The 14,242-nt window shown below is 41.4% G+C and overlaps 1 protein-coding gene across 2 annotated transcripts in view; it reads right to left on the bottom strand.

Moving 5' to 3' along the window:
• The window catches only part of PRTFDC1 (phosphoribosyl transferase domain containing 1), an 84,262-nt gene that overhangs the window by 18,658 nt on the left and 51,362 nt on the right, over positions 1 to 14,242 (bottom strand). For both annotated transcript variants that reach the window (XM_046679921.1, XM_046679922.1), the window contains exon 4: positions 25 to 90. In XM_046679921.1, coding sequence (XP_046535877.1) covers positions 25 to 90 — 66 coding nt within the window. The remainder of the gene's footprint in view (positions 1 to 24; positions 91 to 14,242) is intronic.

The raw sequence follows: 14,242 nt of genomic DNA, 5'->3' as shown, positions 1-14,242 counted from the left end.
CTGAGCAGAGTTACATTAACAAACCTTTCCAGCCAGTGTTGAAAGATCATCGCCTCCAATTATCTGCATCTCGTCCATGGCCTGGTCGTTCTAAAAAAAAATGAGGGAGAAAGAAAAAGGAAGACGATATTTTACTGTACAAGAAAACCTTTAAAGCATGTTTTCCCATCTACCCAGCTAGTGGCTAGAGTGCGCCTTACAAATATAGAACAAATAGCTAGTGCAGATTCATGGTTGCCTATGGTTACCAAGAGCCACTCTGCGGCTACTGTGCTGGAGACAAAGCATTCTAATGGCTGAGAGGGAGGGCCCACGTGTAGAGAGGGGATGGAAGGGATGGAGAGAGGACAAAGAAAATCTAATTTTGGAACAAAAAACTATAGAAGGTGCCTGAACCTCCCCTGAGGCAGATGGAATTGGAGAAGACGGTCATAGTCCTGGACTTTCCTGGGATGGAGGGGGCTATGGAAGACCCAGGAGTGGCCCAAGCATTTTTCAGCTGTGCCAACAAGCCCTGGTGATAGCAGTGGGGAACAAGTAGATTCTGGTTCCCAAAGAGATTACTCCCTACCAGCAGGGCCTGTCCCTCATCTCATGTCCAGGGTAATTCTAACAGGCCACGGGTCAAGAACTATTGCAGTTCAACCTTCAGACATGAACGGTGAAGCCTCAGGAACTTTCCACAGTTCTGAGAATATGAAACCCGGAACCATGTTTAGAAGATTTTTCACTCACATCCCATTAGAGGTTATGATCATTCACTTTCACAATGCTTCTGTAAGACACATCATTCTGTCCCAACTAAACCTCACACACACACAATATACAAAATATGGAGTGTTACATAGTGACTATCAGAATAGAATAACATGGAAGCAGAACAGGAAACAGCAGGCAAGTTGTTTTCTAGCCTCATTAAGGAAAAGCATTAAAGAAACTGAAGCAGATATCCTCCAGACACTCGACTTCAGGACCAAGCAAGAATCTTGCAATCCCTTCACCCAAACAAAAACCTAAGGGAGAAGATGATAATATAGGCACCACACGTACGGCCTGCTGAACCGGGAACCGTGTTCAGTGACTCCTGTGGACGGTTGTTGCTTTTGCTGGTTCAGCGCTTTCTGGGAGGGAGTGCATTCCAGACAGATCAGGTGGGGTCAGGCCTTACCTATGTAATCCAGCTATGCCTGAAGCTACATCCAGCCTCAGACTTTCCAGCTACTCTAGCCAATTCATTCCCTTAGGAATTTTCTTGGGTTGGTTTAAATTGGATTCTGTCACTTGCAGCTGAGAATCTCTATCCAGACATAGAGTTACTCTGTCATAGAATTGGTCATCTGGCTAGAGAAAAAACAGCCAACCAACCAATAATAACCATTGTACCAGTGAAGCACCTTTTGTCTTTTTACCTTACTGCTCTTGGAAAAAAAACGACTTTAAAATGTTTTTACTTCCACTGGGTAAAGCTCTCATTCTTTACTGCAAAGGAATGGAGAAAATGCTCAAAAGGGGCCCAATAAGTTAGATAGAACAAATAATTTCCTTCTTATTGGAACTGATCTCAAAAGGATAAAAATCTAAGAGTATTCAGAATTCATCCATCTTTTGCTGTTTTTGTACAGGCATATATAACCATATATTCACAAGCAGTCATGTCAGTAGGTTAAGAACTTGTCAAAAATGTCAAAGGAGAAAATTTTCTTGTCACTTTAGAGATGCTGAGATAGAGGAGTTAACATAGGGAGAATTTCTGCATATTAGACTCAAATATGTTGTTAATAGCAGCAGGAAAAATAAAATTTCAGTACCTCCAGAGGGCTGAGGTATGCAGAATTGGATGCAATTACTAAACCACAAAGTGTAATGTAACAAATGAGATTTATACTCTGCCAGATGAGAGTAAATGTCACAATAATTCTACTATATCATCTCCATTCTATTGATTAAAAACCAAAAACACAATACATCAGAAAGCTAAATAATGTGCTCTAAGTCACACACTCAGTGTCTTGCCAAGTAAGTCTTATTTCAGAAGGCCCTTCTTATCTTAGTCCAAGTTCATAAACATGTCTTTTTTTTTTTTTTCGGCTGCTCCCCAAAGCTCCTGGGTATATAGTTGTATATTCTAGTTGTGATCGCCTCTGGTTGTGCTGTGTAGGACACCACCACAGCATGGCCTGATGAGTGATGCCATGTCTGCACCCCGGATCCAAACCAGTGAAACCCTGGGCTGCCGAAGTAGAGCGCTCAAACGTAACCACTTGGCTACGGGGCCGGCCCCATAAACATGTTTTTAATGTTAGATTTATCCTTGATTCATCTGGAACTTATACCTCCCAAGTGTGTATATAGTCAATGGTCCCAATAGCATTTATTGAATTGTTTATTTTTTTCCCTACTGGTTTGAATTTTTTTTTTTAAGATTTTATTTTTTTCCTTTTTCTCCCCAAATCCCCCCGGTACATAGTTGTATATTCTTCGTTGTGGGCCCTTCTAGTTGTGGCATGTGGGACGCTGCCTCAGCATGGTTTGATGAGCAGTGCCATGTCCGCGCCCAGGATTCGAACCAACAAAACACTGGGCCACCTGCAGCAGAGCGCGCGAACTTAACCACTCGGCCACGGGGCCAGCCCTCCGGTTTGAATTTTTAATCATATCTTTCGGTCTTATTCATAAGGGTCAACTTCTATATTCTTTTGTTTCATTAACCCAAAATGTCTATTTCAGCTTCCAAGCCATACTGTTAAATTATTATAGCTTTTTAGTATGTTTTAGTATTGGGTAGAGGAAGTCCTACTTTTTTGTTCTTTTTAAAAGTTGTCTCGGCTACTTTTGTACATTTACTCTCCAATCTGGTGGGTTGTTAGGAAGATCAAGTGAATTAATACATATAGAATATTTAGAAGAGAGCCTGGCACATGGTAAGCACTCAGTAAATGCTGGATACGATTAATTCATTTCCTTTCTTCCTTCCTTTCCTCCTTCCTTCCTTCCTTCCTCACTCCCTCATTTCCTCTCCCAGGAAACAGTCACTCCTCAGTCCTCCCTGGTACACTGGAGTCTGGAGCTCCCTTAGTTTAATGACTCCAGAAAATAAACCTTTGTCTCTTGCTGGAATGGAGAAAGGGACTTAGAGGTGCAACCTCTCCATTCACGTGCTTTCAATCACTTTACTGCTTTCAGCTCATTCCTGCCCCACTCCACCTTCTAAGAACCCGGTGACTCTAACGCATGAGCCATTCAGAAACGCTGTGGGAGGATTCCTCTCTTCTCGATCACATTTCCCTCCACAGACCTGTACATTTTCACTTTCCATTTTGTTGAGTCACTGCCCTCCTTAATCAGTTTCATCTCCTAAAAAACACTGACATCTCTTGCCCACTGAGGTCTTCGCCATTCTCTTTGTCCCTGTGGGTTTATACTTTGTTTATTTCTTTACTGTCACTTCACTGAGGTTTCAAGAGGAAATGGAGTTCATTGCATGTATTCATGTTTTTATCCGTGATATTTTTCTAGTGGGTCAAAAACATCCTTACATTCCAAGGATTGCTGGGTTTTTTTTTTTTAAACTTCATTTGTTTTGATTGATAAAATTTTATTTGGGATTATTCATTTCATCTTCTTAAGTAAGATTGATATTCAGTCTAGGAAACCTTGGAACACACACTCTAGAAATTACTAGCTTGGGTGACCTGGTCTCTAGGCACATAAGATCATGACTAAACAGCTCTGCAGGTGTGGTGCTTCCTTACACAGAGAATTTGGACTGCTTAGATAATGTTTAGAAAGAAACATAACCAAGGGAGAATAAATATCCTGAATTCCCATCCTTTCGAGGAACTGGAAGGGGAAAAGTAAAGAAAACAAATAAGCAAAAAAACCACTCTCTAAGGCAGTCATCTCCAAAGTCAGAGCAACTTGCTTCAAAATCTATACACACAAAAGCTTTCTCAATATTCTCAGGCCCCACAGATGCCTTCACTTTTCTTCCCCACGCCCTCTTTGCAGCCTAATCCTTCCTCTCAGCCATGTTCTTGTGCTCAATAAGGTCGTCAATACTATAGCAAATGGATAGACGTGCTAAATAAAAACAAAAACAGTTCATTATAACTTTTACTGATCAAACTGAAGAGCTTCTAATTAAAATGTTGCAAACTGATAAATTTTTATTTTAATGCCAATATGTGATACCAAGTCAGATAACAAAGACAGGGGAATTGGTTCCAAATACCCAGTTTCCTTTTCAACCAGTGGTTGATGTAGGACGTGACTCTTAACTGGGTGCCTTGGTTCTTTAGCTTCCTGGGGTCAAAGTGGAGGTCACAGTGCAGTGGGAGCTGGTGTGGCTTTTGTGCCTGTCCTTTGCTTCACTTACCTCTGTTATATTGATTGGGTTCAAAGTAAGGCAGTGGGGGCAAAGAAAGTGTGAAAACTATCAAGTTAATGTTTTCTTCCTTTGAAGCTGACTGACTTTCTTTTTGGTTTTGAAGTTGGGTACCCGATGGTTACTGTAAATATTCAGCCCCAAGACTATTTAAAAGTCCAATAATTTCCTCTTATAAGCACTTGCTTACTCTTAAAAGCAATGATTTTGGGGCCGGCCTGGTGGCGCAGCGGTTAAGTGCGCATGTTCTGCTTCTCGGTGGCCCTGGGTTCACTGGTTCGGATCCCGGGTGCAGACATGGCACCACTTGGCAAAAGCCATGCTGTGGTAGGTGTCCCACATATAAAGTAGAGGAAGATGGGCATGGATGTTAGCTCAGGGCCAGTCTTCCTCAGCAAAAAGAGCAGGATTGGCAGTAGTTAGCTCAGGGCTAATCTTCCTCAAAAAAAAAAAAAAAGCAATGATTTTTATAATAATAGCCAAAATGCCTTCGATGAATGACTGTTACAATTAATTTCACCTTATTTGAATCGTCTGTGTCCCAATAACACTCTATGCACATGGGTAGTTAACAGACCACATCCAACTGGAATTTTCTGTGAATGTAGCAATTGCCAATGGAATGAAAACTCCTTCAGCACGGTAACCTTATTTTCATCCTAATTGAACCCCCAGTTGCTGGCACATTGTGGCATCCAGTGTTTGTTGAGATGTCTGATGTTGGAGCATCTGAGTACACATTAGCTATATATATTTTTTGTGTGTGTGTGTGTGAGGAAGATAGGCCCTGAGCTAACATCTGTTGCCAATCTTCCTCTTTTTCTTTTATTCTCCCCAAAGCCCCAGTACATAGTTGTATATCCCAGTTGTAAGTCATTCTAGCTCTTCCATGTGGGACACCGCCACAGCATGGCTTCATGAGCAGTGAGTAGGTCCACGCCCAGGATCTGAACCAGCAAACTCCAGGCCGCCAAAGCAGAGCACCCGAACTTAACAACTCGGCCCTGGGGCCAGCCCCACGTTAGCTATATTTTTAATACTTCTCCCCTACTCACTTCAGATATTAAGTGTTCTCAAACAGCATTTGGTTTCTCTTGCTTTAAATTCTTTCTCTGGCTGTCCAGACTCCTGAAGGAGCTTACTGTCCGATGGGAAACAGAGAAAAAAGTAAAAATTATAAACAAACATATGAGAAAATATCTGTAAAGCTCAACTGAGAGGGACATAAATAAAGTGGACTTGCGTAACGTGGAAGATGAGAGACTGAAAAAATGCAGACCTTCCTCTGTTATGTCTGAGTGATTCCCACCAAAACCGTATTTCTCTATTCTCATCATTATTATTTTATTATCTCAGTTCCCAATAGGATCCTCAATATTTTAAAAAACTTCAATGCAAAAAACCATGGGAATGGTGAATATTAAAAATATGAAAATATGAATTATTAAGGTATTTTAATTTCAGTAATTCATTCCCTAATTAGTAAAGGATACATTTTTAAAGCCAAACTATCATTTAACTGGGAAAAAAGTATATATATTTTAGCATGTACAATTTAGCTCATTTGAAAGTATACATACATTTTGCATTTCCTGAATTTGGTGTGTCTAACTTTGCAAACATGATGTGAATTTACTCAAAGACAAAATGGCTTTCTGTTTAATGACAATGATTTATTACTCCATTGTGAGTGGTAATCCACTCCAACCAGTATCCGAGAGGGGTACTGGTTAGGCAAGAGTAATCCCCACCCAACACAGAAAGGCTCTTTTCTTTATGGAAAATAAAGGAATGTTGGGTCAGAAGAAGGGGCCACAATGGTGTGAAGAATCTATAGGCTAGCAGAAATAATGAGGAGCTCCCAAGAAAAATAAAAACTGGAGAGGGGAGAAGAAAATGGACCTTTACTTTAGTTATAAGAGACCCCAGGAAAGCGGAAACAGCTTAAAAACAGATTCAGCAAACTTTGCTTTATATGAACTCTGTCTGAAACCTTGAAGGGGGCCATCCTTCTGTTTTGAGCCTTGGTATGGCCTTGTTTTGGTTTAAATTATGGAGCAGAAGGACAAACAAGCTGAGCCTCTTGAGACATCTGAACGACCTCAAAAGACAACAGTAAAATCTGTTTTAAACTATGGACCACCATATCCCAGTGGTGACTATTTCTTGAAAGACCATTTTCTCCACACATTTTTTTCCCTAAATAACCCAGGAGAGATTTATAATTAAAACTTAAAAACAATAACCAAATGAAAATTGTTGTCCAGCAGTCATGAAATCTTTAACTAGCTCTCGTGAACCTATTTTAAGATTGCCAGGAGATGAGACAGTGAATATGCAGGGCCAAGGGAGAGAAGTGGCAGCAGATCTCATGCCCAGGAATCTTCTAGAACACATGCTGCTTTTTTTTTTTGGTGAGGAAGATTGGCCCTGAACTAACATCTGTTGCCAATCTTCCTCTTTTTTCTTGAGGAAGATTGTCACTGAGCTAACATCTGCACCAGTCTTCCTCTATCTTGTATGTGGGATGCCGATACAGCATGACTTCACTAGTGGTGTATAGGGATCCGAACTGGTGAACCACAGGTGACCAGAGCGGAGCACGTGAACTTAATCACTACTCCATACTGTTTTTTGACATTAGACTAGATCTCATGTCTTCATTCATACCCAACTGTACTCTGGGTGCAAAAAGTTCAGCTGTCTTATGTCACTTCTCAGCTCAAAATATTTCTGAAGATGCCCATGCCTGCAAAATACAGCTTGATTTTGTCGTTTCAATGGGCAAGGTCACCCCGGTAGCCTGGCAAGGGGGCCCCGCATATCACAAATACTGAAACAGAAAGACATTTACTTTTTTCTTTTTGGTAAGGAAGTTTTCTGGAAAGTTCTGTAACAGATTGAGCTAATGGGAATTATACAACAGGGATATATGTGCTGAACTGGGCCTTACTCCCCACCCCCTCGCAGGGCCTAGTTTGTGGCCGGGACTGTGGTGGCAGAGAAAAGCACAGCCTTACTTGGGGAAACCTGACAAAGAACGGCTGACATTTTTCAAGTTGGCAACCCTAAATCGCCCAAGGAAGTGTCTCAGAGACTGGACTCCCCAGATAACGGTGTTCTCTCCTGCCTCTCTGCTTGGAAGGTACAGTCTGAGCCGGAAGGAGGCATCTGAGTCAGAAAAGAGAGGCATGAAGGAGAAGAACCTGGCAGCCCCAACCCCCTGAAGAGCTTAACCGGGTCAGTCCCACGTGGGGTTCAGGCAGGCTCCACCACCACCCAGGAGCTGGTCCTGGGCGCAGCAGACACACGGCTCTGCTCAGGCTTGCAGGCTGCAGAGATGAAGACGGCTTCTCTGCTCTCCTGCTCAGGTGATCTGGGTAGAAACGTGAGCCTGGTCACGGACAAAGCTATAAAGTTTCAAAACGTTAACTATTTAGGCACATGGTATGTGGATGTGCGTTTGTACCCCTGCCCTGGGCCCCATCAATATTAGGGGCCCGCCTGACCTTGAGAACCATTTATTGAGCATTTACCAAATGCCAGGCACTATGCTAAGCATATACTGTATGATCCTAACTATAGGACATTCTAGAAAAGGCAAAACTATGGAGACAGTAAAAAGATCAGGGGTTCAGAGGTTGCGGGGAGGGAGGGATGATTAGGTGAAGCACAGATCATTTTTAGGGTAGTAAAAATGTTCTATGATCCCATAATGATGGATACATGTTGTTATACATTTGTCCATAGAAGGTACACCACCAAGAATGGATTCTAACGTCAGCTATGGACTCTGGGTGATTACGATGTGTCAGTGTAGCTTCATTAACTGTAACACATGTACCCCTCAGGTGCAGGATGTTGATAGTGGGGGAAGCTGTGGGTGTGTGGGGGCAGGCGAGATGGGAGATCTCTGTACTAGCCCCTCAATTTCGCTGTGAATCTAAAACTGCTCAAAATAATAAAGTCCATTTAAAAAAATCCTATGAGGTAATAGGTACTGTTATCACCCCAACTTAAGCAACTTTGCTCAGTGACTTTGCCCAAGGCCCCACAGCTGGAATGTGATGGAGCTGAAGCTGGAGTAGAGATTAACCCTCTGTCCTGCTCCATAGCATCCACCTAACCAAGACATTCCACAGCTTCTTTCCTGGGTCTGATCAGAATCTCCCTGTCCACGTGGCTTGCCAATATATTCCCTCTGCCCCAGTACTTTATAAAGCGAACATGAATCACCTGTGCAGACTGTGCTCCTGCCTGGGGTGGGGCCTGAGAGACTGCATTTCTCACAAGCTCCCAGGTGATGGGGATGGGCAGGTCCCATAGGCTGCACTCTCAGTCATCAGAGTCCATATTCTCCCCATGCAACCTGCTGGCTAAGTCCAGCACACACCCTGCACCTTATCATCTTTTATCTTAGTGATGCTCCCTCCACCCAGAATGTCTTTTTGCCACATCTCTGCAGGCCAAAATCATAATTTTCCTTAGATACGCAAATTAAGGTCGACTTCCATTATAAATCATCACCTGATCCCCACCCCTGCCCCCCACTGTCAACCAGAATTGATCTCTCCCATCAACGAGCTTCCTTTGCATTTAGCAACAATTCAGGCTTGAGGGTAGGGACTTTCTCTCACTCATCTTTATAGGTTCCTTAACACTGAGCAGGGCCTTGAATGCAGAAAGTAACATGATGTGGTGACGAACGAGGGGCTCAGATCCTGCCTTGTCGCTTCCTTAAGCTCCCTGACAATGGTGCCCCGTTCAATAAAATGGAGACAATAACACCTACCCGTTTGGATTGTCGTGAGGTTTAAATTAAATGTCATGTGAAATGCTTCGCCTGCCGCAGGTCTCTGATAAATATTTATTGAATTGAATTGGATTTTCCTCTTTTATTCTTCATATAAGGGAAGGGGGTGGGCATGGGAGTGAATTAATGACAGCCAGGCACAGCACCAGCGGTCTTAACTTTTAATTCAAATGATTTTTCTAGTCTATCAAGCTCTACTTCACTTCATTTTGGTTATGTGAGTAACTTCCAGTCATTCATATAACTAAAATTATCAGTATTTACAGAAAAAACCTGGAATATTATTTCCTGGTTCACATTTATATACAAATCACTGATGAAAATTCTAATAGGACTTAGAAACAATAAGCATTGATGTATCCTTATATCTTGGTAAACAAAAGTAACGTAACATAATATATTTAATATACATCTATAATGTAGTGGTATGTCTATGTAACTCAAAATAACCAAATTTAAAAATAGGTAATGGTTTCCAGATTGAACGTGATCATACAAGAAAAAAGAAATGATTATGATCAGCCATAATGACTGCCTTAACTACTCACGGGACACCTTGGCAAAATCACTTGATTTCTCGTTTATTTCATCTGGAAAACGGAGCTACTCCTAGCTGCCTTACTTGCTTTCCAGAGTTCATGTAAAGAGCAAATAAATCGCCAATACATGCAAACACGATGAAAAATAGCAAACCTTCTGGGTGCAAAAAATTATTCACAGTATCTTTAGGCATAATACAGAGCTAGAGGGAAAAGGCAATTCATATGAAACATACAGAAAGTGAAAGACTTGGGAGGGTCAAATATCAAGTATTTCATCTACTCTCAGTTTTTAGATTTATGGTCTTTGCTCAAAATTCTCCAGGTATCTAATGAGACATGAGAAATACGTGAGAAGGTCAGAGAGCAGAATGCTTCTGGAGCCACCTTACATTTTTCAGAATAAGAAAAGATGGTTTATTTGATGCAGGCATGTTGATTGGCAGTGCAGGCTTGCAAATTCCTTCAGCGTTAAGTCATGTCTTCAAAACTGGGTGGGGCGCTGAGTTATTAAATTTTTTCTTTTCCTCCGGAGGCCAGGGCTTGGAAGTAGCTGGAGACTACATGTGAACAGAGTTGGGTGGTCTTGGGAAAATTCTGTGTAAACAGCATTGCTCATCTAAAAGTAGCCCGAAACACTGCACATCTGTCTGTCCATATTATACAAACAGAGTCTGGACTCCATTAATGTGCCCGAGGAGTAAATTATTTCCTAATAAATGCTTTGATAATCGCAGTGAAAAGGAAGGTCCAGGACTCCAAAGGAAATGGGACTCTGCTGTACCAATTTGTTGGCGGAAGCGCCTGGAAGAGGAGTGGGAGAAGGAGGAAGACCATAGCCGTGTCTGACTTAGGGAGGTTGTGCCTTCTTCAAATATGGGAAACGGAGGGTTCCATGTAACAGATCCCTCTACAGTACCTTCTTCCAGACTGCCACGGAGGATGCCGAATCACCTGAGAAGGGTGGCTTTTGCTCTTAGCTTTTGCCAGACGACCTAAGAACTACTCCTGCACGAGACATGCAACTGAGGGTCCAGACCTGACCACCTCTGTGCTCGGAAGGTCAGAATGTCCACATGACGTGGCCTAAGGGGTGCCAGCAGCGACGGAAAAGGGCACTTGGGCTGTCTGGTTTTTACATCCAGATATTGCTAATGCATAAAAAAACCCAGTCTTCTCTCCCTTTGCCTCATCAACTATTTGTTGTCATTGGCTGATGAGCACGAAGGCCTTTGTTTTGTAAGTCAAGGGGCAGGAGAAGAAGTTTGAGTCAGAGTCAGGGAAGAGAGAAGAGGAGGCTGGAGGCTGATCTGATCACTGTTCCCTGTCTGGCTCCTTTGACTGCATTCGAGCCCTGACGTTAGAGGAGTGAATTGCTTTCCTTAGAGACTAAGATTCTGGGAGAAGAGAAAGGTCTGAAGCAAGAGATGTTCGGAACTGTTCGGGGCCCCTGCCTCTCTGAGAAGCCTGGCCCTGCCCTGTTACCCGGAGGACCGGCAGCTTTGGGAGTGCCCTTGGCATAGACATGGGCACTCTCACAACAGGCACCATTAGCAAAGGCTTCACGAATGACCCTAGAAGAGGCTTCTCGGGCAAAACACGAAAAGCAGGGACTGCAGTGGGGGCTGGTGGAGGAGATGGCAGATGCTCTGTGGTAACTGCAGCTGACAGACTGATTTGTAGACATGTGTGAGGACCCATTTGGGGACCCTCAGAAATAACTGAAGAATAAATTCTTGATTGGGCAGGTAGGAAAAGTTCAACTCAAATTCAGCGTACTTTGGGCATACTCCTACATGGATCCAATTTTGTACTTACTGACTGGTAATGCCAAAGGTGAACGCTACACAGAAAACGACATTTGAGTTTCAGAAATTTCAGGTTATTTGGTATATATATATATAATCTTCCTTTAATTATGTCAAATTCATTTGCTATAAAATTCATGATGTCCTTAACATAACGAAGTTCATGAAACTATTTCCTAATATGGCACCTCATTTCTTTTATTTAAAAAAATTTTTAAGGGAATAATTTTTATTGTTGTAGTTTTAAAATTTCATTATATTTGGATAAGTCCCTGTGACCTCTGCTTCTTGCCAAAATGGAATAACAAAGACCAGGTTTAACCTCTTTCCTTAAAAAAAAAAGAAAAAGGAAAAATATATGCAATGACAATTTCAAGACACTTTCTCTATTGTTAATGTCTTAGATAACTGTGGTTGATTTGTTCCAGTTAAGGAACCAACACTAATACGTTACTGTTAACTAAACTCCGTAGTTTATTCGTATTTCATTCATATCCTTTTTCTGTTCCAGGATCCCATCCAGGATACTACATTACATTTAGTTGTCATGTCTCTAGCCTGCTCTGATCTGTAGTGATTTCTCAGATTTTCCTTGTTTTTGATGACCTTGACAGTTCTGAGGAGTGGTAGTCAGGTATTTTGTAGAATGGCCCTCAATTTGGGTTTGTCTGATATTTTTCTCATGGTTAGACTGGGTTATGGGTTTTTGACCAGATGATCACAGAGGTAAAGTACCATTTTCATTACACCATACCAGGGGTATGTGCTAAAAACATATCTTATCACTGATGATAGTAACCTTGATCCCCTGGTCAAGGTAGTGTCTGCCACGTTTCTCTACCTTACAGTTACCTTTCCCCCACTTCCATTCTCCACGCTTCCAAAGCAAGTCGCTAAGCACAGCCTACACTCAAAGGAGAGGGAATTAAGCTCCACCTCCTTGGAGAGAGGAGTATCTACATAAAATACTTGGAATTCTTAGAATCTATCTTAATTGTGCAAATATGGATGTGCAGAAGAATGAACTGCATCAGAAATAGTAACTATGTGAGTACACATAAAACACTTTTTTCCATATCATTTATATCCCTTTAACAGACAATTATCTGTTTAAACAAAAAAATAGTAACAATGTATTGCGTAATTTATAACATATGTATAAGTAAAATGTATGACAATAATAGCATAAAGTCCAGGAGGGGAAAAATGGACCTGTCCTTTAAAAGGTTCTTATACTCTAGGTGAAGTGGTATATTATAACTTCAGAGTAGACTGTATGGAGTTAAAGATGTTTCTGTAAATGCTAGAGAAACCATTAATTTAACAAAACACAGTTATAGCTAGTAAGCAAACAAAGGAGATAAAACAGAGTCATAAAAATAAACAATTAATTAAAAAAAAGGCATAAAATAGGAAAAGAGAGGAGAACACAGGAGACAAATAGAAACAAATAGCAAGATGACAGAATTGAAGCTACCTGTATCAATAATTACATTAAATGTAAATGGTCTCTACACCCCAGGGAAAAAAGGCAAACATTGTCAGATTGGATATATGCTGCCTTCAAGACACCAACTTTGCATATTAAGAAATAAACTGATTAAAAGTAAAAGGACAGAAAAACATATAACATCAGTATTCATTAAGGAAATACAAATTAAAACACAATGAGAAACCTCTATTCCTTTGAATGGCTAAAATTAAAAACCATACCAAGTGTTGATGAGGATGTGGAGGAAATGGAACTCTCACACGCTGCTGGTGGGGATACAAAATGGTATAGCTGCTTTGGTGAAAAGTTGGGCAGATTTTTAGAACATTGAATATGCATTTACCCTAAAAGCCAGCCATTCACTCCCAGGTATTTACTCAAGAGAAAAGAAAGCATAGGTCCATACAAATGGATGAATGCATCAGTTATGAATGTTTATAGCAGCTGTATTTGTAATAGCCCCAACCTGGAAACCAGCCCATGTCCATCAACAAGTGCCAGGTAGGTGGGCTCAGACAGATGAGGGTGCTAACACTAGAAAAAGGAAAAGCCTCTCACTGGCACCCGGACAAATGAATCCCCATAAAGAAGCCTGTGCTAAGTGTGTCCTGCTTACCTCTGCCGTAACAATGCTGTGGATTGGCCATTTTCAAAGAAGACTTCATATCAGGTTTAAGTATTTGAAAATGTTTTTTAAAAAGGCTCAGTTTTAAAAAAAATAATAAACATATTTGATTAATGCTAAATAATTTATGCACTACCTTGGCCAAAAGTTCTAGGAATTTGGGGCAAATCCTCTCAACCTCATTTCCACTACAGAGATCAACAAGTCAAACTTCTTTCAGTTGTGCCTTGTAGGTCCCATTCAAGTCATCAGTGTTCTAAGTAGCTTCTTATGTAAAACTTCTAGCCTCTTTCTCTTTACTCATCACCATCTGTTTCTTCCGCATGTTCACTCGATGCGCATCTGCTCAGATTGGCTGTGCACCATTATCTTTGCCCTACAGTCAAAATAAATCCTCTTCTCCTCCCATTTATCTTATGATAAGTGCTGCTGGGGCCAATTAGGTGATGCAGACGTGGTCTGTGCTCACATGCTCCTTTAGCACTCCTAAAGCAACAACTGAAATTCAATAACAAATTCTGGGGACTATGAATACACTGGTCCACAAGTAGAAAAGGGACTGAAGTGTTTCAGGAGGCAAG

The sequence above is a fragment of the Equus quagga genome, chromosome 12 (assembly GCF_021613505.1).
Source record: "Equus quagga isolate Etosha38 chromosome 12, UCLA_HA_Equagga_1.0, whole genome shotgun sequence".
Taxonomy (NCBI): Eukaryota; Metazoa; Chordata; class Mammalia; order Perissodactyla; family Equidae; genus Equus; species Equus quagga.
The sequence above is the reverse complement of the archived record's forward strand: the minus strand, read 5'-3'. Positions and strand labels throughout refer to the sequence as shown.